Raw genomic sequence first — 16,971 nt, forward strand, 5'->3', positions numbered from 1 at the left:
AACATGTATACTCTATATTTCCCATCGTCAACATTTGGCACCTGGTTTCTCTTATGACTTCAGCAGCTGTAGATCTTTTGTTCTCCCACCAGTCACTCTGCGGCCAACCATCCACACCCACAAAGGCCTTAAATCATAGTTATAAAAACAGCTTTGGAACCGACTGCTTTATTTGAAAAAGCAACATTTCTTCACGCGATGACCATTTCTTTCACTCTTCCAGGCCACTAACAGTTTTTTTCCCCGTTAAATCATTAGCACCAGCAGGCTGGGACTTTCTTTGTTCATGGCTTTATCCCCTTGTGTTTTTATCTCCGCAGAGACGCACAGGAAGACCCAATTCCCCACTTTCCTCTTTCCAAAACATGACCAACGACCTGTTAATATCTGGAAATCCTGATTTGGATTAACATCAGTATGCGGGGATGAAATGAAAGAGTGGGAGAGGTTTAGACAGGGAGGAAAAATGGAGTGAGAGGAAGAGTAGATAGAGTGAGTGAGAGGCTTTCAGATTAAATGAAAAGCTGACAGCGTGTCCTTGTTGTGTAGTCGGGTTGGGGTGTTTGAGAGCTGTGGCTGGCAATCATCTTTTTCCTGTGTGAACTCTTGACATGATCGATGTAAATACTCTGATATCTGACAGGTTATAATGACAACACGGTCTTTAACAGTCAGTGAATGTTGTTTTTTTGGTGCTCAACACTCGTTTCTCTAGCCTGCGTCCATCTTGAATAGTACTCAAAATAGTGTTTCACATAGAATAGCACAGAAGAAGATGTGGTTAAATTTGGACACAGTTAATCAGATTTATATTTCCAGCAGCAGAGCTAAAGCCTTGAATTATTTGACGTTTGAAATGGCCCGAACACAAACAACATATAAGTGATCATCTCTTCATAAATTCGGCCTGCCTCCAGCTGTTGGCCTAAACAGACGCCTCAAAGGGCAAAGCTATCATCATGCCACATCAGTAATGCTGGAGCCTGCTCAGCCAGCCTGAAGGAATAGTTAATTTAGATGACAGACGCAAGTTAACACTGAGAAGATTTGCTCTCCCCGAGTGGATATAAAATGCAGAGCATGGCGCTCAACTCGTAGTCCGATTATTCAAGTGCCTTTGAGCTCATTCTTCAAAGAACCCATTTTTGGGTAACTTGGCCCCAGAAATGTAGAAACGGTGAAGACAAGAAATTGGTTGGAAAATGGATGACTAAGGTTAGTGGCCAGGGACACATCTTAGACATTGAGACGGTGTCGAGACCTTACTGTCTTTTAAATGTTCTCCTGACATACTCTTGGCATGGCTTTAAAAGACTTAACGGAAATCTTATGACTAACTAGCGCCATCATTGATAATTGAACATCAATGTCTTTTTAAGAGTTCAGCTTAACATACAGTACCTGTGCATTTCTGGCATGGAAAAGATTAAAATCAGCACTTACCTTGTGGTATATTTTTACCAGGCGCTCCAGTTGTACATACAGTATAGCAGAGTTTGCTGCTGACATAATCTGCAGTGCACTCCAATGCATTTATTTTTTTGACGTGTCAAACTCAAATGAATTCGGATGGCCACAAATACATTTGGCTCTAAACGTTAGGTGGTGGAATGCATTTTAATTCCGCTTCTTAACACTGCTCATACCTACCTGGTCTGGCCGAAAAAAAGAAGACATAGCAGGAAGGATCAGTGTTGCCAACTTAGCAACTTTGGCGCTATGTTTAGTAAGTCAAATATTCTGCAAAGCAAATGCTGTGTCCAAACATATTTAAACAAAAGTCACTTACCTGACATCTTTATCGTTCTTTCAAAGGCCACTTACACATAAACACACCTTAACTTCATTCCAAAGGTGTTCTATCGGGTTCAGGTCAGGACTCTGTGCAGGCCAGTCAAGTTCATCCACACCAGACTCGGTCATCCATGTCTTTATGGGCCTTGCTTTGTGCACTGGTGTTGGAAGAGGAAGGGCCCCGCTCCAAACTGTTCCCAGGTTGGGAGCATGGAATTGTCCAAAATGTTTTGTTATCCTGAAGCATTCAAAGTTCCTTTCACTGGAACTAAGGGGTCAAGCCCAACTCCTGAAAAACAACCCACACCATAATTCCTCCTCCACCAAATTTCACACTCCTACCACTTTGTGGCTGAGTTGCTGTTGTTCCCAAACTGTTCCATTTTTTTATAATAAAGCCGACAGTTGATTTTGGAATATTTAGTAGCCAGGAAATTTCCCGACTGGATTTGTTGCACAGGTGGCTTCCTATGACAGTTCCACGCTGGAAATCACTGAGAGCGGCCCATTCTTTCACAAATGTTTGTAGAAACAGTCTCCATGCCTAAGTGCTTGATTTCATACACCTGTGGCTGGGCCAAGTGATTAGGACACCTGATTCTGATCATTTGGATGGGTGGCCAAATACTTTTGGCAATATAGTGTATTAGGGATAAGAACCTTACAACAACTCAACAATTTGATTTCAATTCTAGGGGTGACAATTTCGTTGAGATGGTTCTCAATTCAAACCGATCCTCGCAACATATTATTTGGTATAACAATAATAACACCTTTTCTAAACAGATTACAGGATACAAAAGCTCTTCTTGGCTGCTGACATATGACATACACGCGCAGGTAGTAAGCACGGATATGGCCTACAAAATGAATTGGTTTACAATTGTAATGCATAAGAATCATGATTTGGATGTGAATCGATTTTTTTGAGAACCCACAGTAAATATATTCATATTTAGATTTTTCTGTAAGGAGCCTTCAGTGCAATGTAAAGATACAAAGGTGCAAAGATACAAAGATAGGACTGTAAATGTTTCTTCGGTTTTGCATTTACTCTGTAATCGGTCATAAAAGGCATACTATTTGACGGGGGGGTGGGGATCCAGACATGCAGGGCACCTCTACAAGCATTACCATTGGCATAAATGGCGAGGTGTAGAAGCGTGCAGCACAGCTTCTGATTTGCAGGAGCCATGACTAGAAATATAACACAGAGATTGTCTTTAAATATGAACATTTTTGGCCTCAAATAATTCTTACACATGTGTAATGGCCAAATATGTAAATTATACAATTTTCACCTCGAGAAATACATTACGGTACTAAAACACTTGTCTATGTATACAAAACCGTTAGGTACTCTGGGCTACACCAAAGTCCTGGTTCAATTAGTGTTAACTCTGACATTGTTTTGTTTGACGGCTCAGAAATCCCAACCGTATGGTGGTATTTTTTACCAGCTGAAATATCCCAAAGTGAACCGTACGGCATTAGAATATCCTTGCAAACTTAATGCTGTCTCCCTTGCACATGTCCCTCTGTGGCGCCTCGCTCTGTCCTGTTGTCCACAAGGCAGAATTTACTCCTCAATTGATCTTATCGCAGTCATTTGCACACATTACCACATACTTTGGCCACACTGACTAAATGTTGTGGCTCTTCTCATAATTCAAAGCCAGAGTTAAGATCTGATAGTGTAACATAATATTAGTGCAATGTATTATTTAGCCGTCCTCCATTTTGCCAGAGAACAAAGCTGAAACTCCCCGGGGGAACAAAATGCCGACATTAATTATACCTAGCGGTGACGAGGCATGAATCAACTAGATTACATTTTTGGAGAGCAGCGGAGGTCCATTTCAACCCTATTTGAAGACTAATTAAAATGCCAGTGTAGAAACTCTGCTATATTTTTGGACCCTATGGCCTTCACTTCCACAGTACAGTACAGTACGGTTCAGCTTACCGCCGTACAGTTTGGAGCGAAAAACACGGGTTTGTGTTTCTAACAGAGTGCATAGGCGGAATGGATCTTACGATATCTCCCTGAGAACCAGTGTCCTCCGCTTTTGTCAGAGTTATTGATTTGGAATTCAAAACAAATGTCCACTGCAAAGGACACTGCCTCAGAAGGATATAAAAAGTGTGACATCATACCAGTATGGCAGTGTAACAATTTTTAAATGTGATTCAAACAAAACGTATATGAGTTAAATACACGAAAAGCAGACTTTTGGTGAACATCACTGCTCAAAATTGAATCATAATAAAAGTAGGGTGTACAGAAACCTCGGTACCACTGTATTGCAATTGTTAACTGAACTGGAAAATGTAATTTCAATAGAAATTGAATATCAATTTTGAAAAGTCGAAGCCAAACTGCAATCCTATAAGTTAGCACGCTCCCCAGATAGCGACAGGGAACACAATATATGACACTGAAGTGTATTCCCGCAAAATTACCCAAAAGAGCCAGCATGCTAATGTTAGCATGTTTACATGCTAATGTTAATGTATTTGAATGCTAATGTTAGCATGCTTACATGCGAAGATTAGCATGCTAACAGTAATAAAACATGTCACTCTGGGGTGTATCGTTAGTGATAGCATGCTAACTTTAGCATGTTAGCATGCTAGCAATTAACTGACGTCAGCAATGATCATTTTGAATGGTCTGAATTGTTTGAGAAAAGTGGAAGTTTGAAAAATTGCCTATTAATTTTGAATGGGTAAAAATATCCTGGACAATGTAGATTTCAATGTAGGTGGGCTGCATTTTGAAAGTGGAATGGTTCGAATTGGTGAAAATATGTGGGAGAAGGCGGAATAACCGCTCAGTGGGCTTGTGGTTATAGTGTCTGCGCTGAGATCGGTAGGTCGTGAGTTCAAACCCCGGCCGAGTCTTACCAAAGACTATAAAAATGGGACCCATTACCTCCTTGCTTGGCACTCAGCATCAAGGGTTGGAATAGGGGGTTAAATCACCAAAATGATTCCCGAGCGTGGCCACTGCTGTTCACTGCTCCTCTCACCTCCCAGGGGGTGGAACAAGGGTATGGGTCAAATGCAAAGTGTAATTTCACCACACCTAGTGTGTGTGTGACTATCAGTGGTACTTTAACTTTAACTTTAATAACAATTACAATATTGTATGAACTTTGTTGTCTGTGCACTTTACAAAATAGGTGGCCTACCTCTTTTGTCTATATTAAAAACACCACTGTGGGTGTTTATTGCAAAAATAGGTGCCCTGCTACTGCTGTTAATTACTGTACTTTAGGGCAGTGGTTCTCAACCTTTTTTCAGTGATGTACGCCCTGTGAACATTTTTTTAATTCAAGTACCCCCTAATCAGAGCAAAGCATTTTTGGTTGAAAAAAAGAGATAAAGAAGTAAAATACAGCACTATGTCATCAGTTTCTGATTTATTAAATTGTATAACAGTGCAAAATATTGCTCATTTGTTGTGGTCTTTCTTGAACTATTTGGAAAAAAAGATATAAAAATAACTAAAAACTTGTTGAAAAATAAAGAAGTGATTAAATTATAAATAAAGATTTCTACACATAGAAGTAATCATCAACTTAAAGTGCCCTCTTTGGGGATTGTTATAGAGATCCATCTGGATTCATGAACTTAATTCTAAACATTTCTTCACAAAAAAATAAATCTTTAACATCATTATTTATGGAACATGTCCACAAAAAATCTAGCTGTCAACACTGAATATTGCATTGTTGCATTTCTTTTCACAGTTCTTTTTGACAGACATTTAAAAACATCTCACGTACCCCTTGGCATACCTTCAAGTACCCCAAGGGGTACGCGTACCCCCATTTGAGAACCACTGCTTTAGGGTACCAACATTTTTCCCACGTACAAAAACACTGTACGGAATTCAACCAAACTGTACTGTGTTATGGAAATAGGGCCTGCCCAAGGTCTATGTTCTCATAACGAGGTGGCCATCTGAAGTAATCACCGGGGAGATGGTCAGTTAAGTAGGAGGGAGGGAAGTGGAAAAAGTTTAAAAAAATAAATAAACAAGGTGGACAAAACACAAAAATCCAGAGGGTAAGACGGAAGAGGAGGGGAAACAAAAGCATTTAAGGGGAAGGGAGTCTGTTAAAACAGCAGACCTAACGGATATGGCGATCATTTGGGGAATTCCAAACTTAGAGCTACCACCACACAAATCACACACACATGCACACACGCATACAGTACACACACACACATACACACAAGCTACATTGTGCGTAGCCTCTCAGTGTTAAGGTCAGTGCCACAGTCTGTCTCGCTTGGTCATTATCATGGGCCCTAAAATAGACAGCCAATTGTGTCACGGTGTGTGAAGTGAGTGTGACATTAAATAAACAACCTTCCGACCCGAGCCCCTCGCTCATGTCAGAGCAGAACAGACACTTTAAAAACAAACGAAGAAGCTGACACTTCTAATCAACGCGACTGCGCACACACACACACACACACACACACACACACACACACACACACACACACACACACACACACACACACACACACACACACACACACACACACACACACACACACACACACACACACACACACACACACACACACACACGGACGCACACACACGGACGCACACACGGACGCACGCACGCACAGGCAAATATTATTGGATGCAGTCAGCTCTCGTGCTTAACAGCCAGTCAAGTAGCTTTGAGTGAGGACGCTGGACAAGGTTGAACTCAGGCTGCTACACTACTTACACCGGGGGTGTCCAAACTTTTTCCACTGAGGGCCGCACACTGAAAAATCAAAGCAAGCGGGGGCCATTTTGATATTTTTTATTTTAAAAACCAATGCAATGTATGTATAAAAAAATATACCTTTAGGCCTCCACTCAGGCTTGATCCCGGGGGCCGCAAAGGGTTTTGGTCCAAAAAATATAAATGTGTCATTATTCAGTATTATTATTGTTATTATTATTCAAGGTTTAAATCTCTAGATCAACATTAGGTCTATCTGTCAATAAGATGGTTTTTTAATGGAAAAAACACAAAATATGTAATATTTTCACCCAATAAAAATTTTAAGTGGAATATTTGAGATTATATAATAATTAGAGCCTTAAAAAGGTCAATAATTCATAACAACATTGATTTTAATTCATTATTATTATTTTTTTAGTAATGACACTTAAAAACAAATCACACAAAAATGATTGGGGATTCAAAAGGGTCCTACTCATTAAAGTGTTAAAAAATAAATTATAATTTTTTTTAACTGTTTACTTTTAACACAGTAATCTCGAGATCAACTTCAGATATATCCATCAATTATAAGTTGTATTGTTGTTTATGTTTTTTGTTTGTTCGTTTTAGGCCCTTTTTAAAAATAAAAAAAAACAGCTTACCGGTAGTTTTTTATATGGCAAACACAAAATATGCAACATTTTCCCCAAAGAATATCTCAAAGTGGAATATTTAATGTGACGTAATTGGAGCCTTGAATAGGTCAATAATTCATAACATTGATTTTGATTCATTATTTTTTCAAGAAAGAAACAGCCTGCATGGCAGCTTTGTGTTATTAGAGACAACATTTCAACTTGTTCTTGTTACATTTCACCTGTTTGCTCTTTTATACCACTTTTTATGTTGTTTTTTTTTAATAGTATTTTTAGAATGTGCTGTGGGGCCGTTAAAAAATTACCTGTGGGCCACACTTTGGACACTCCTGACTTACACACACGTACACACACACACACACACACACACACAGGTGCCCAACCGTACCCTCCTCCACACCCTTTTCCACAGGCTCTAATGTTGTTCCATTCATTTGACTTCACTTCATTGTGTTAATGAGAGATACGGTAGAGAGGAGCTAGTGCTTGATTGAGGGTGAGAACAGCTAATCACTGGAACAGCTCATCAGTGCTTGTCGTAAATATTGATTAGTACTGTGCGTTACGGACGTACTCATTAACCAGTGTGTCATCTTCTCTCCCCTTTCTCCTCCTCTTCTTTACCCTTCCCCGCTATCCCGTCCTCATCCTCGTCCCCTTCTTTCTCCCCACTAGCAACCTCCAATGGCACAGTGGAGGGCCTGGAGAACCGCGAGGGAGGCGTGTGCAAGAGCCGAGCCATGAAAGTCATCATGAAAGTCGGGCAAGGTAAATGTGTGCTCACCTCCAATGTAGAACACAATGCAGGCCTGCTGCCTCCCAGCCATGTTTCACTTTGCTGTGACATTTTCATTTATCGCCATGTGTGTCAGGCGTGACTTTGCCTGTCGCTGGCCTCCAACGAGACCTCTGATATTTTATTATTTTTTATTTATACGTCATTTTACACACACTTGTCCTGCCGTGGCACACGCTCAATTGTTGATTTATCAGACACAACGAGGTAAAACAAATAAAGTATAATACAACAGCCCTGCAATGAATTCTGATTTTGTAAGGACGACTATAATTTTACATACGTGTGTGTGTGTGTATATATATATATATACTAGGGGTGTAAAGCTACGTGTATTTGTATTGAACCGTTTCGGTACGGGGGTTCTGGTTTGGTTCAGAGGTGTACCGAACGAGTTTCCACGCGGACATATTAAGTAGCGTAACGCACGTTGTGTAAACAATGCACACCGAGGCACAACACACGGCATGCTAGCAGCTAACTTACCATTAGTCTTACCATACGTCTTCTTTTCACCGGACATGTCCTCTTTTGCGGAGCTGTCAGGGCGGAGTTTCTTAAATGCCTCAAATGTCCGGCATTTTGAGTTAGGGTTGCGTGTATTTTCAATGTACGTTCAGGGTTAAGAAGGGGTTAAAAACAAAATAAATTGTGCGCCCAGCAGCTTTCGTGAGGGAGGGGCAGGGACAGAGAGAGCGAGAGAGTTATGATAAACGCGCATGCGTCGCCAGGCTCTGCTTTTTATCCATAGATTTATCAGATTACATTTTTTATTATCTATAGCAGGGGTGTCAAAAGTGTGCCCCGGAGGCCATTTGCGGCCCACAGCTAATGTTTTAAAGGGCCACGGCACATTCTAAAAATAATATTAAAATAAACAAAAACATAACAAAAGTGAAATAAAAAAGCTTAAAGGTTAAATGTAATTTAGAAAAAGTTGCAAACAAAGCTGGGTTTTTTTCTTTCAAACTGTCATTGCTCAAAACATAATATTGAATCAAAATCAATGTTATTATGAATTATTGACCTATTCAAGGTTCCGATTACTTCACATCAAATATTCAACTAAGAAAAATATTTTTGGTGGAAGATTTTGCAAATTTGGTAAATAAATAACCCCAAAATGTATATTTTGTTGTTTTCTTACTGTACCGAAATGAACTGAACCGTGACCTCTAAACCAAGGTACGTAGCGAACCGAAATGTTTGTGTACCGTTACACCCCTAATATATATATATATATATATATATATATATATATATATATATATATATATATATATATATATATATATATATATATATATATATATATATATATATATGTATATATACACAGTATATATTAGGGCTGTGAATCTTTGGGTGTCCCACGATTCGATTCAATATCGATTCTTGGCGTCACGATTCGATTCAAAAACAATTTTTTTTCCAATTCAACACGATTCTCGATTTAAAAACGATATTTTCCCGATTCAAAAGGATTCTCTATTCATTCAATACATAGGATTTCAGCAGGATCTACCCCAGTCTGCTGACATGCAAGCAGAGTAGTAGATTTTTGTAAAAAGCTTTTATAATTGTAAAGCACAATGTTTTATCAACTGATTGCAATAATGTACATTTGTTTTAACTATTAAATGAACCAAAAATATGACTTATTTTATCTTTGTGAAAATATTGGACACAGTGTGTTGTGAAGGTTATGAGATGCGATGAAAGTGTAAGCCACTGTGACACTATTGTTCATTTTTTTTTATTTTTATAAATGTCTAATGATAATGTCAATGAGGGATTTTTGATCACTGCTATGTTGAAATTGTAACTAATATTGATACTGTTGTTGATAATATTCATTTTTGTTTCACTACTTTTGGTTTGTTCTGTGTCATGTTTGTGTCTCCTCTCAATTGCTGTGTTTATTGCAGTTCTGAGTGTTGCTGGTTTTGGAATTGGATTGCATTGTTATGGTATTGCTGTGTATTGTTTTGTTGGATTGATTAATTTAAGAAAAAAATTAAATTAAATTAAATGAGTTTAAGAACATTTCTCAACGAGCTATTGCAAGGAATTTAGAGCTGATCACACGATGGTACAAACACTCACAGAATAACGACGGATACCAAAAACGTTACGACAGACCATCCAAAAAAACAGAATACATTTTTTTTAACTGAATAAGACACTCAGAATGTACATGGAAATACAGAATGTGGAATTTTACAATACTGACTATGAACAATAAAACACTGAATATTGAGCATCTTTTCTGTCTTGCCTCTTGGTGAGGGTGGTCGCATTTTTCCCTGCTCCTCCTCCTTCCCGCTTGCTTTCTTGTGTCCTGTCTTGTCTTAACTTTTTGAAGCCTCTTTTCTTGAGCTGTCCTCAAATCTAAACATCAAAATGAATTTGATCAACTGGACTCTCGACGCAATTGACACAGTCTTTTCGACAAGGAAAAGAGGTAATACTTGGAGAATCATGTGCCTCTCAGTCCTTTCCATCGAGGACGTGGAAGACATCTACCTATTTGGAGCTGTGATCGCAGGGCATTTGCTGATTGGGCTGGGCATTGCTCTGGTGTATCGTCAAATTCGGAAGACGATGGCAGCCACTCAAGGGGCCAACAGGCTGTTCAACGCAATGGAAGGATTGGGTCGTGCTGTGGGATCACAGACTGGAGCGATTGCTGATTTGAATCGCAAGGTAGATTCCATCTTGATGAAGTTAGAGAAAGAATAAATTGGAATTGTCAGAGCCAGCATACAGAGCAGGAATGTCATTGTTTTGACTGCTCGAAGAAAAAACAACATCTTAATCTACGATTTGACTCCCTCGAATGGCCTTGAGGAACAGGCTGTTTGAAAACACTCCCCTGAGGACTCCTCAAAGATGGACGCTTTTGACCTTTCCCTTTTTTTCAAAAGCACCTGGGTCGGACTCTTGAACTCTTGAACTCTTGGGGCCGGCCTCGGCCCATAAAGACAATTCCAACATCTCACCCAAGTTAATTGGGCATACATGCACGCACACACCCCTCCCCAAATCAACGCCTTCACCACTGCTTAATTCCTCCGGGGTTGTGGGGGCTGAGTAGCGCTCAACAGCAGCTGCCGGCCTCCAAAGTCCTGTTGGATGACTCTGTTGCGAGTTGTTGTGATTACATGTACCATGTTTATGTGTGCCATGCTATGTGAGGTTTTTTTCCTCGGACTCAGTCTGGACCATTCCTGAGGGTCCAGCCTCAGACTGATATTTTTTTTACTCTTCCCGCCTTCCCCGTTGTCACCTTTTTCCCACCTTTTTAAGGAGCGCTCTAAGTGGCTGATCCGTTGGCGGTCCCGTCTTGTCTCCCTGTAACGTATGTCTGCTCTTAGCGGGATTGTGCCGAAAATGTAATTTCAGTTCTTATGTGTCTTGTACATGTTAAGAATGGACAAATAAAGCTGATTGATTGATTGATTGATTTATGAACGTTGCTCCTCTTGACATCTTTCATTATCAAGCAAGAACAAAGAAGGATGCAACAAACACTGCGAAACAAATGCAAAGGGTAAAAAAGATTTACATATTTGATACAATATAATTTTTCTGCAGAACTTTGACTGCCTTCGTCTGACACTCGCATCTCAGGCTTGCTTCTCTGTAAACAAAACCTGCCCACTCTGGTTCGTGCCTCATCTGCATGGAGCTGTTTTGATGTAGTTCCTATGGATGTATGTTCAATTCATGTATGTCACTCAAAAGTGAATATTCTAACATTGGAATAACTCCTATAGTTTGGAAACATCTAGCAGGCTGGTGTTCTAGTGATGTCTACTACCCAACGCTACTGAGCATGTGCACAAACACACACATTACAAATATTTGCCTCAAACAAAATACCAATCGAAAACAAATGAGTAGTGATTTTAAATTATATTTCTTTCATTGTATCTTCTGACCAGCAAGCATGTAGACAATTACAGCATGACACAGTCCACATTGGAAGTTCACATTGATGCAAAAATGGTAGCTTACATTTTTGCTTTAATCACCGTTTTATGCCATTGCTAGATTTTTTCGAGGAAACTGCAAAATTTGACAGAACACAGACTTTAAATGTTTATTATGTTGTTTTATGCCAAGGTCTGTTGTAGCGTGAAGTGCTGCATAAACTGCCTTTTTTCTGCTTTGCAAGACCTGTGTCACGTGACTTAAAATTTGACATCTCATTGGCTGGTTCTGAGACAGGATCGATAGCTTCAGTCTTAATTTACTGGAAGTGAGTCTTGAGTTTTGAAGCAATATATATTTCTGTACTGAATTTTTTTTTTACACAAAATTATTATACGCTGCTTTTTTTTTGTACACACTATAAATTGTAAGACAGTCTTTAAACACACTGCCATGTTAAACACATACATTTTTCTCACAATTATTTTATTCAATGAAATAATTAATGTAAAAAAAAATCAGTTCACAAAATTCAAATGCAAAAAATTAAGTTTCATAAATTCAGTGTCCAAACAAAGCTTTCGTGATAAAGACACAGATTAACCTCTATACAGAAAACGACAAACCAGATCTGCGATGAGGTGGCGACTTGTCCAGGGTGTACACCGCCTTCCGCCCGATTGTAGCTGAGATAGGCTCCAGCGCCCCCGCCACCCCAAAGGGAATAAGCGGTAGAAAATGGATGGATGGATGGACAAACCAGATTGTTAAACGTTAATGGGTCACAGCACAGATATATTTGGCATTCCTATTTAATTATACATCATTATACGAATGAACAGTCACTTGTTGATACAAATTGGGTTTATGATTGTGTGCAAGTAACTCAAAATAACCAAATGGGTTTTCTGCATTTGCGCCAATATGTGCATCAGTATGATGAATAATTCAACAGAACATTTTCCACTTCATTTACAAATCCTAATGTTTATGTACAAATTAGAATAAATCAAATGATTTAGCACCAGCTATAAATAAGAAATGACTTAAAGGAATGCCTTCATGTCCTGATTCTTAAAAAACCCAAAATGGACACCAAACGAGAGATGGAACTTAGCTCGATTCATAGTCTAAAAGTTAAGGTGTGTTTATGTGTAAGTGGCCTTTGAAAGAAGGCTAAAGATGCCGGGTAAGTGACTTTTGTTTAAATATGTTTGGACACAGCATTTGCTTTGCAGCATATTTGACTTACTAAGCAGCCTCACATATCCTGATCTTGACAGGGTGCTGTACACAGATGTGTAACTCATGCGTAAACACCCACCATCCTTATAGCCCCCGTCCAAATGAAACATCTGCCTGCCGTGATGATCTGATCCAGCCTTTAGAAAATAGTCTTACATGTAAGACATAAACTGACAGTAGATGCTGGTGTGTGTGTAGTTGAGATTTGAAGGCTGGCTCGCAGCATAAGAGCAGCCTTTCCTGGCACTCCATTGGAAAACAGAAACTAACGAGCTGCTGATGTTAGCAGGGTCGGAGTTGGAGCAAATTCAGCCGATACAGTGAAAAAATACCCACAGTAATTTCACAAACAAGCAGGCGTTGCGATATTCTTCCATGTAGGTCACTTCAAGCATCCTGCAGCCTGAGATCTCACCACCAAATGACAACACAGCTGCAAGAGGGCAGGCCAGCCTCTGCTTTTAAGGCTTTAGACAAATCCCTGAACTTAATGGAAGTCGAACGCAAACATCTGACTCAAGGAAATTTCTAGGAAACTTCTTCTCGCCTCGAGTGGGTTCATATCCCTCCCGGCTGTTCCTTAACGTCTGAACAGAGTCTGTGCTTATTTCCCAAAATGGTCTAAACTCTGAAGTGATCAGTCACTCACAATCTCTGTGCCCTAAAAACCTCGTTTGAAAAGATGCAGTCGACCAAGCTAAAACTACCTTTATATCTATGTATTTATTTATTTATATGTAAAACAACCTACATACTAATGTATGTGATTACTTTCAAACACACTTTCAGTGATGGATATGTTGAAAACAAAGTACCGCATATTTGCAAATATGACCTCTTTTTTGGTTATGTAATTGATTGTTCACAACTACAGGTATTTACAGTGCATCCAGATGGTATTCACAGCGATTTACATTTTCTACAATTTGCTATGTTACACCCCTATTCCAAAATGGAATAAATTCATTTTTGTCCTAAAATTTTTTAAATAAAATCACATTTACATATGTATTTAAAGTCTTTGCTTAATACGTTGTTGATGCACCTTTGGCAGCAATTACTGCCTTAAGTCTTTTTGAATATGATGCAACAAGCTTGGCACACCTATCTTTGGGTAGTTTCGCCCATTCTTCTTTGCAGCACTTCTCAATCTCCATCAGTTTGGAGGGGAAGCGTTAGTTTTCATCCAGGATATCTCTGTACATTGCTGCATTCATATTTCCCTCTATCTTTACAAGACTCCCCGTTCCTGTCACTAAAACACATCCCCACAGCAAATGGGCAAAGAGGAATGAACAAAACTGCCAAAACATAGGTGTGCCAAGTTTGTGGCATCATATTCAAAAAGACTTGAGGCTGTAATTCCTGCCAAAGGTACACAAAGACAGTATTAAGCAAATGCTGTGAATACATATGTACATGTGATTTTTTTAGTTGTTTAGTAATAATATAATTGCACAAAAAAAAATAAAAAAATTTTGATTAGGGGGGTATTTTCTGTAGAATTTTGAGGACAAAAATACATGTATTCCATTTTGGAATAAGGCTGTAACATAACAAAATGTGGAAAAAGTGAAGCGCTGTGAATACTTCCCGGATGCACTGTATGCTATAAGGAGCAACACTCAGTACAGACAAATAATGATTAATATTAACGAAACAGATGCATCTCAAAACATTAGGATATTATGCAAACATTAGTTTATTCTTCATCTATTGTTTATTTCATAAGAGACCAATACATTTTTGCAGTTCTTTTGCTGAATATGAATAACCTTTTTAAACTCCTCTTTAAAAAATAAAAAAGTAATTTATTTTGTATAAAGTAGTTAGTTGCTTTGGGTAATACAATATTCTATAATAGTTTATTTTATGTCATAAAATGTGTTTATTTTATTTGTCTATGCATAGGTATCTGTTGAATACACTTTTTTTAATCATCCACCACATGCCCTTATACCTGCTGTATTGATTTTACAAAAGAAATGCGTGGGATACTTCTCCTGTTGCATTATTTGTGTTTAACTTCATTAAATGTTTAGACAATAATAGTGTTTGGTGCATTTAGACCGGAATAGAAGGGGATACAATAAAGACGAAAAAAAATTGGGGGAGGGGGGGCAAGACAGAGAGAGACAGTAACAAAAACAACAGAGCAACAAATATAGTATTTACAAATATGGTAACAGTATTCAAATACAAAGTAATGAAGTAAACTAATATTAATAATACTTCTTTTGACAGTCATATTAGGGAGGTGTTTAGGTAGGTGTATCATATCATGATGAATGTATATTGCAAAAAGTTGTTTTTCTTCTTAAAAACTCAATAACTGCATTAATAAAACACATAATAAGGCAGTCATTTTGGGAGGACACAGCTTCCTTATTGCCCAATATTTTAGCATTTAAATGAAGTTCAAAAAGCTTGTCCCATACAGAGGAGCATACTGGGTCGCAGGAGAATATATTTTTGACACTTAAGACAATTTATTGAAGCACTGAGTTTAGGGTTTTATTAACCGTAAGCTATACTCGTCAACATTGGTAAAAAAAATAATGGAATACGTTCTTACGCCATCAGACGCAAGAAAAAAAAGTACCGATATTTTACAAAAGCAGCATGGTACCTTTTTTTCCTTCATTAGTACTGTGATACTTTATTAGTACCGGTATACCGTACAACCCTTATTTGGCATTAGTTAGTGACTATATGCACTGGACACTATTCACTTTGATGTGTGCATAAAGCAATTTGTTATTTTTCACCACATGTTTGGAAAAAGACACAAAATGAAAAGTAACTTTTACAGAAATGTTAAAAATACAGTATTGTGTGCAGTAAAGATGTATTTGTATGAATTACAGTTTAGCGGTGTCAATAATTTTTCAGTTGTATAATGTTTAATTGTTTCATGCACAAGGAAAGCCAGGCAGGCCGCCCCTCTCCATCACATCAATAAACTTGGTTGCCCTGCATCCAATTCCTGCTGTGTGGTCTGACATGCTCATTAAACACTGAGATAATGTAGTTTCAGTCTGGGTCGTCTTCTTTACTGGAGATGTAGGACCAAGTCTAACCCACTTCCTTAGCTATGTATTTTGTTGGCGTGACAATGTTTCACATTCATAAATACACGCTTTGAAATGTCACATAGATATGCATGTGAAAGAACCATTTGGACCATCAGTGTTTTCCCACATGACTGCAAGCTATTACATGAAAACATTAAAAGCAAAACAAATATGTTAGTCCCCGAAAGTGTCCAATGAAACCAGAAAAGGTGTCTAGTATGTTAAATAAAGTAATACTGACGATTCTGAAATGTGTAACTAGCGCGGAGCAAAACGCAGCAGGACGAGAGAGAAGCCATGTTAACCGCAAAGATAACGTCCATGTCAAGTAGTGAAAGAACAAAAGAATAAGTGATTTGTACATTTTAACAGAAAACTGACTGGAACTGCGTTGCAGCAGAGAGTAACCAGCTCAGAAGAGAAAATTAGCAAGTAGATTTTTAAATCAAGACAGAGAACAATATTCACACTGCTAGTCATACACATGAATGGATAGATATAGATACAACACGCCTCTTTGAGCTGTGCCCTTACAACGAACAGGGACTTAGCATTCCTTGGTTATAGAAGGCAAGGAAACTAAATATACATATACACATATACATATAAATATATACTGTATATATATATATATACATATATACATGCATACATTGTTGTGTAAATCGTAAATAAAAACATAATACATTGATTTGCAAATCCTTTTCAACTTATTTTCAATTGAATAG

The 16,971-nt window shown here is 38.4% G+C and overlaps 1 protein-coding gene across 1 annotated transcript in view; it reads left to right on the plus strand.

Annotated features, from left to right (window-relative positions):
• The window catches only part of LOC133648935 (ephrin-B1-like), a 130,007-nt gene that overhangs the window by 94,296 nt on the left and 18,740 nt on the right, over positions 1-16,971 (plus strand). Inside the window, exon 3 of the mRNA XM_062045491.1 lies at positions 7,868-7,960. Coding sequence (XP_061901475.1) covers positions 7,868-7,960 — 93 coding nt within the window. The remainder of the gene's footprint in view (positions 1-7,867; positions 7,961-16,971) is intronic.

This window comes from Entelurus aequoreus, linkage group LG04, assembly GCF_033978785.1.
Source record: "Entelurus aequoreus isolate RoL-2023_Sb linkage group LG04, RoL_Eaeq_v1.1, whole genome shotgun sequence".
NCBI classification, from domain to species: Eukaryota; Metazoa; Chordata; class Actinopteri; order Syngnathiformes; family Syngnathidae; genus Entelurus; species Entelurus aequoreus.